The sequence below is a fragment of the Seriola lalandi genome, unplaced genomic scaffold (genome assembly GCF_002814215.2).
Source record: "Seriola lalandi dorsalis isolate HSWRI2012SDOR001 ecotype SW California unplaced genomic scaffold, Sedor1 jcf7180002054907, whole genome shotgun sequence".
NCBI classification, from domain to species: domain Eukaryota; kingdom Metazoa; phylum Chordata; class Actinopteri; order Carangiformes; family Carangidae; genus Seriola; species Seriola lalandi.
The window spans coordinates 173171-180670 of NW_019525459.1; the positions used below are offsets into that span (position 1 = coordinate 173171).

At 44.6% G+C, this 7500-nt stretch overlaps 1 protein-coding gene across 4 annotated transcripts in view; it reads right to left on the bottom strand.

Moving 5' to 3' along the window:
* maml1 (mastermind-like transcriptional coactivator 1) overlaps window positions 1–7500 on the bottom strand; it is a 23028-nt gene that overhangs the window by 5794 nt on the left and 9734 nt on the right. For 3 of the 4 annotated variants that reach the window (XM_023430598.2, XM_023430596.2, XM_023430595.2), the window contains 3 exons: window positions 5539–6918; window positions 2141–2398; window positions 987–1119 (listed from right to left, as the gene is read on the bottom strand). In XM_023430598.2, the coding sequence (XP_023286366.1) occupies window positions 987–1119; window positions 2141–2398; window positions 5539–6918 (1771 nt within the window). The remainder of the gene's footprint in view (window positions 1–986; window positions 1120–2140; window positions 2399–5538; window positions 6919–7500) is intronic. The other variant, XM_023430597.2, reaches the window with a different exon arrangement.

The following is a 7500-nucleotide window of genomic DNA, read 5'->3' on the forward strand; positions in this document are numbered from 1 at the left end:
ACACAGACACACACACAGACACACACACAGACACACACACAGACACACACACACACACACACACACAGACACAGAGAGAGACACACACACACACACACCTCTCCATTTCTTTCATGTGAACTAAAATAAACCCGAACAAACCGACACCAGCTGAGTTTTTGTGCTAGAAAATTATTATATATCAATTAAAATGAGATTTCTTCACTGTTTCAATATCATCATGAGCTCAGGTAAAATATCAGGTTGGTGTTTCCTGTACAGACGCGTCTTTACAGTGTTTCAGAAACATCTGGACAACCTTTACTCTTCTACATAATTCATTATAAATGTTCATTACACAATAATACAAAAGCTACTTCAGAAATATTAAATTAATGATTAATATTTTCTGTTTTTCATGTCACCTCTTTTTGCAGGATTTGAATATATTTTAAATCTACAATAAATAAATTTCAGGGTGTAGCATGTGAACACATTCAGATCAGATTTAAATTAAAATTGAATTTTATTCATTATGAAATTTATTTTCTATTACTCAAAATTTACTAAATTACAACAAAACTTCATTTTTATTAATTTTTATTTAGTTATATTAAGTTAAATATCAATAAATAAATAAATAAACTCTGACGTGAAGTCACATTCAAACTGTTTATTTCTATTTCCAAGGGGGAAATTAATTTGTTGTTTTAATTGCTTTAAGGATTCATTTCAGCTTCTGATTAACTTTTAATTAATAAAACTATATTCAGACTTTTCTGTCAACAAAGTTTTAATTCCATCATGTGTTTCACACTCAGGTCATAGATGGTGACGGTGTTGGACAGGACTGGACTATATCCAGAGATGTTCCTAATATTCTGACCCCTCGTGTTCGAACGTTAGGACATGTGATGTAGTTTCACTCTGAACACAGTTGATGTGTTGATCCAAGTGTGTGTGAGCGTCTCTCTCAGACAGTCAGGTGTAACTTCCTGTACTCGTACCTGTAAACTGGTTGACTGGCTGCTGTGGGAAAGGGTTCTGATTGGCCGGTTGTCCCGGCTGGTCCTGGTACTGTGGCGGAGGTCGGGTCAGGCGTCTCTGAAGCTGCTGGTCCTGCTGCTGCCGCTGCTTCTCCTGCACAGAACAGGTCAGACACTTGTCACACACACACACACACACACCTCACAGTGAAGCTGTGTTTTATAAAACTGATTATTATGAAATTTAATTAAACTCTGGTTCAAAAATCACACCTCAAAGACCAAATATTTAATGACTGAGGATCTGGACGCCACATTGGCTGGTAACTAAAACTGACCATGAATCAAGATGAATTATCAATAAAAACTCAAAAGTCAGTGAAAGTTGTGTCTTTGACCCGTTTGTAAAATGTGATTGAGCTTCGATCAGCCAGCGCAGAGCGAACGCCAACGCGCCTCTGATCCAACGTTTTCCTTGCCGATCTCCAGAACCCGAGAGCGAGGAGAAAGTCAGGGTGAGGTGTGAACTTAAACACCGGGTTGAAGTTAGTTGGTTTGGTCTGATGATCAAACAGTGGACTGGTTCTAAATAAAGAATCTAGTTGAAGTTGGTGATAAATGAGATTAACCAGCACGACATGTTTCACCACCTGAGTTTATAAGCTGTCGTTCAGTTATTCCTCTTTGTTAAACAGCACCTGGATCACAACAGGATCAACAACATCTGGAAAACCCTGTAAAGACAGGCGAGGCTGTCTTCATCATCATCATCATCATCATCATGGATGGCAGCAGAGACCAGTGAGCTCCTGTGTGAACAAACAGCTCCCTCTAGTGTCTGAGATCAGAACAGTTTACAGCTGATACTTTTATTGTTGCTTCAATTCTCTTCCAAATCTCTTTTATTATTTTATCTTTACTACTTTGTCTTAACTTCTTATGTGATTTTTTAATATCTGACTTTCATTAGTGGTTTTATTCACAGAGGTACAGTCCTATGTTTTATTTTATTACTTTTATTACTCTCTCTCTCTTTGCTTTCAATGTTTCCTCAGTGCAAGTTTATGAGATTCATTAGAGCGTTTCCTCACTTTCTGTTACTCATCTTATTTTTAGTCTTGTTTCTATCCCTGGTGCTGACTGAGGGTGAGCAGCAGTGTCCAGGTGCAACTCACCTGTTCAGCCATCAGCTGCTGCCGCTGCATGTACTGCTGCTGCTGTTTCTGCTGCTCCAGGATCTGCTGCTGATGCTGCTGCTGCTGCTGCTGCTTCAGCACCGCTGCCACCTGGCTGCTCAGGTACGCCGTGTTGCCATGGTTACTTGTCATGGCGTTGGCCCCCGGCTGCGTTGCCATGCCGTTGTTTCCGGGCGCAGACGCCATGCTGTTGGCGGGGCCCGGGCCGTGTGGAGGAGCAGGGTAGTTGTTCTGGTCCTGTTCAAAAAGAAGGAAATGAAAGATGATGTAGACCTTCATGTCTCCACCAGGGGGAGCTGGAGAGATTATTCATTTTGAGATATAATATGGAAAAATGATTTAAAGAACGCAAAAAACTTAAGGTCTGTCCTCATAGTGGAAACAATCTTTTAAGGGGTTTGAAAATATAGTTTGTAAGTATATAACTTAGTGAAACTTCACACTGTCGTCTTCAGATGTGCAGTAAACATAAATTAAAGTTGGTAGAAAGTTTGGGTGACGGCGTCAGAGATCAACAGTTGTGATAATAAAGTGTAACGTGCAGCAGGAACAGAGTGTCCCGTCTGCTCGGAGCAAAAACACAAGCAGGAGCAGCTATATTTAAATACACAGAGAGAGAGAATATGAAAGGCTGCTTTGTCATCGCCTCCCTTCACCCCCCTGTGTGAGCCTTAGCAACCAGCTGCTTGACACACACACACACACACACACACACACACACACACACACACGGTGGATGTTAAAGCGTGGGGCCCAGGCCGGCCTGAAGCAGAGCAGCTGAACAAAAGGCCTCCCTGCTGCAGCCTGACTTCACCTCCACTCCACAGACTCAAACTGCTCTGTACTGGTCTTCATCTGCACCTGTTGGACTCAAACCAGTACGACCAGTCTGACACAGACTCGCTGTGGAGATCAGAGCCACGGAAAATAAACATGATCCCTGAAGATTTTTCTTCTAACTTCACCATCAGGAAAAAATTTACACTTTGACACAAAAACATCAAAGTGTGATGAAACGTCCTGATCTCATTCCCGCTCTCCAGAGGACGGACCCTTTATATATCTCTCTATATCAACGAACCCAGACCTGTCCAGCAGCGCCACCTTCAGGACACACTTCACACTTTAACTCCGTCACTAGAATCAGGATCTGATCGGTTTTATTGAATCTGAATCCCTTCACTAAACTAAATAACTTGTAACTAACTATGGTTTTTAGTCATTTTATTGTAATTTGGTTGGAAATTCAATTTTATGTTGTTTTATTACAAATTTCTTATGTTTTATTGTTTTCTAAGGTTTTTACAACTTTTTAAATCTCGTTATTTTTTTTTTCAGCTCCTCAGTGTGTGAAGCTCTTTGAACTGAACCAGCCTGTATGAAAAGTGCTGTACAAATAAAGTTTAATTAACTAAATGAACTGTGACTGTAAGTAACTAATATTATGAAAAACTAGAGAGATAGTTTAAATCTGAATCTCCTTTCTCGCTTTTACAAATACTGAAGGAGCTTATCACTTTAAAGTATTGATATAATATTAATAGAAGTTGAAGAATCTCCTTATGTGATCTGATCAGCTGGTGAAAATTCACCTGTTTGTTGGTGTGTTGAAATACAGAGTTTTGAAAATATTCTTCAATGTTTAGTTCACTGTAAATCAAGTTTAATATTTTCTTTAAATAAAGTTTGATAAAATATTTGTAAGAATTAGAGCTTTTTTCTACGGAAGCCGAGAACGGCCATGCCCCTTTTTTATTTTTGCACTGTTTTTTTCTTTTTTTTTGGCACTTTTTTCTCATTATAACGACTTATTATTTCGTTATCTCGATATAACGAATTAATTATTTCGTTATCTCGATATAACGAAGGTCAGGTGTGATGATTTTGTGCTGGACTGGACTGGAGCATCCTCATTTCAGCCCACGAGCTGCCACCGGCTGCTTCAGCTTTATTTAACCGGATGTTATGTGTATTCTACGGAAGCTGAGAACGGCCACGCCCCTTTTGAAGATGGTCCGATCCAGCACACGATCATCACACCTTACCTTCGTTATATCGAGATAACGAAATATTTAATTCGTTATCACGAGATAACGATCTTTGTTATATCGAGATAACGAAATAATAAGTCGTTATAACGAGAAAACAGTGCAAAAATAAAAAAGGGGCATGGCCGTTCTCGGCTTCCGTATTTTTCAGTTTTTAACATTTTTATTTCAAACTCTGCCTGTTCATGTGATGCGGGCAGGACGTGAGACTCCTGTTTAACATTTGTTAGATGTCAAATATATTTTCAAACAGCTGCTCTTTGTTCAGCCGTGTCTTGGCGTCCTGGACGCAGTTTAACGGCCAGTGTTCTCAAATAACTGAAGACGGTTTGATCAGAACTTGAATTAAAGCGTAAACACTCCGAGCAGCAGTGAAACTAAAGCACAAGAACGTCCGCTCCGTCGACTCTGAACCTCCCATGTGAGAAGAGCTGAACGCCGGTGCCTTTGTTCGGTTCTTTTGGTGCAGAGCGTTTCTAAAGGAGTCGCTGTGTCCGGACTGGATCAGCCAGCAGGAGACTCTGCTGCCACAACAGACTTTCATTGTTCAGGCTGTTCAGCTCCATCATACGTCACTGATCTACAGCTGTGTGGGAGCGTGGAGCTGAGGCTGGGTTTATTTATGAGACCACGACACATCACATTTAACACTCATGTTAATAAGACAGGGAGAATAAAAACAGACCTGCTCTCCTTTACACAGTACAGGGGAATGAAGCAGTGTGTCTGTGTGTGTGTGTGTGTGTGTGTGTGTGTGTGTGTGTGTGTCCAGGAATGTGGTGCTGGCCTGGTTATGAAAGCAGAGTGGGAACACACTGATCAGCCTGAACACTTTGTTTTTGTTGTAGCGTTGTGATGTTAGCATGAATGCTACCGCTAACAGACAATCAAACCTCTAATTAAAGTCTTATAATTATCTAATATTATTATTATTCATAATGTATTTATAACTATTTTCCAGATTAACACTGATTGTAAACAAACAGACTGAACTGTCGTCATTTAAAATCATTGTATTTGATTAATCAGCAATTTACCAGATTTGTATTTAAGTCATAACACATAAAATAAAAGTCAGTTCAGCACCTGTGAGTGTTTGTGTGTGTCTCACCTGTGTGTGTGTCTCACCTGTATGTGTTTGTGTCGCACCTGTGCGTGTCTAACTTGTGCGTGTCTCACCTGTGTGTGTGTGTGTGTGTGTGTGTGTCTCACCTGTGCGCGTCTAACTCGCACCTGTGCGCGTGTGTGTGTCTCATCTGTGTGTGTGTGTGTGTGTGTGTGTGTGTGTGTGTGTGTGTGTGTGTGTGTGTGCGTGTGTGCGTGTCTCACCTGTGCATGTCTCACCTGTGCGTGTGGTATATGCTGACGGAAGTTCATGCTGTTCTTCTGTTTGATCTGCTGCTGGTGTCTGAGCAGCGTCAGCAGGGCGGCCTTGTTCTGGTTCTGGTTGTTGGGGGGCCGCGGTGGTCCGGGCCCGGCCTCAAAGTGCGACAGGGGTTTGGTGTTGTTGTAGTTCAGCATGGCGGCCTGGGCCTGAGCTCCGGGGGCTGGCGGGTGACTGAGAGGAGGCCCTGGCGTCGGGTGACCCAGCATGTTGGGGTGCCCGCCGGGGCCCGGCATGTAGCCGCCGGCCCCCGCCTTGGGAGAGCCCTTGTTGGGCTGACCGGGCATCAGCAGCTGCTTCTGGGCATTGGGGTTGAAGTCCTGCGGGTACAGGGAGGGGCTCGTGGGTTTGTCCATACCAAACGCGCCCCCTAGTGGGCTCTGAGAGGTGTTGGCCATCTGGGACCAAGGTGGGGGGTGGGCGTGGGGCGCCTGGTTGTGGAACTTGGCCCCCGGCTGTGGCTGTTTGTGCTGCATCTGGCCGTGGAGGTGTTGGACCGCTCGCTGCTGCTGGGCGGCCAGCTGCTGGAGCTGCTGGGCGGGGGAAAGGTCTTTGGGCACCGGGGGCCCCGGAGGGAGGAGGTGGTTTGGGGGAGGCTGAAGCTGCCTGGGGGGAGGAGCCGGCTGGGATGGGGGCAGAGCCGGAGAAGAGGCGGAGGAGGAGGCGATGGGGGAGCTGGTGGGGTGAGGCTGCGGCCCGGAGGAGGTGGACCTGACGTGGGGGGAGCCGGTGCGAGAGTCCTGCTCGAAAACTGCAGAGGCCGGAGAGAACTCCGCCTTCACGCTCACCAGATCTGGAGGAAGTAGACCCTGTGACGACTGGCCTCCCCCGCCACCTCCCGCTCCTCCTCCCACAGCCCCCCCACCACCCGTAGTGGGTGCCAGTTCCAGAGGGTCCTTGCGGTCCTCGAAGCCGTCGTTGAGAATGTCCTGGATGTCCTCGTAGGCCACGGAGCAGTTCAGCTCCTCCATCAGCTCCGTCCACTCCTGCTCGTTCAGGTTCAGGTCGGGGAACAGGCTGTTGTTCCCTCCTCCCGACGGCGGCATGATGGGCAGGATGTCGTCCGGCTCCTGCTTCATCTCCTTCCGGTGGAAGTCCGACCCCGGCTCGCTGCTGTCCGTCGACTCCCCTGCCGGCCCGTGGGTCCCGTTAGAGTTCAAGGCGTCGCTGATGCCCAGCTTGGAGTCCAGCGGGGAGCTGTTGGCGGTGCCGTTGTCCAGACACGCCTTCTTGTTGGGGGGAAAACCGTCGCTGAAACCGTTGACTTGATCTCGGCCCAGAGGAGAACCAGCGCTCTCCAGCTTCCTCTTCACCGTCTCCTGCAGCTGCAGGAACAAACAGAACCAGAGTTTAAAACAGCTGTAAATCCACATCACCATATCACACAGACAACAAGGGTTCAAACCCCGGCACTGCTGAAGTGCCCTTCAGCAACAAACTGAACCTGTTTGAGTCTCAGGAGGCGGCACGCGTCTAAACACATAAATGTGATTGAAACAAACAAACACAAAGATTGGATTCTCCCTGATTAACTATATAATTTAATAATCAATGATTTTAATATTTTATTTCAATTATTAGTTTATTGTTATTCCATCTCATTTTATATTAATGTTTTTAACATGTTTCAATTTCTTCTTGTGTAAATTGGTCTTTGTTATTGTTCTTGGACTGTCGCCTGTTAAATATATTATAATATATATAAATATATATTAATTTAGGGGCCGAAACTAACAGTTAGTTGGCTGATCATTTCTTCATTGATCCTTCAGTCTGTGCCTTCAACAACTTCTCAGAGCCCAAAGTGTCGTCTTCAAATATCATGTCAACAGCAAATCCTCACATTTAAGAAGCTCCAACACCAAAATTAACTGATTATCAAAATAATTGCAGTTTAATTTTCTGCC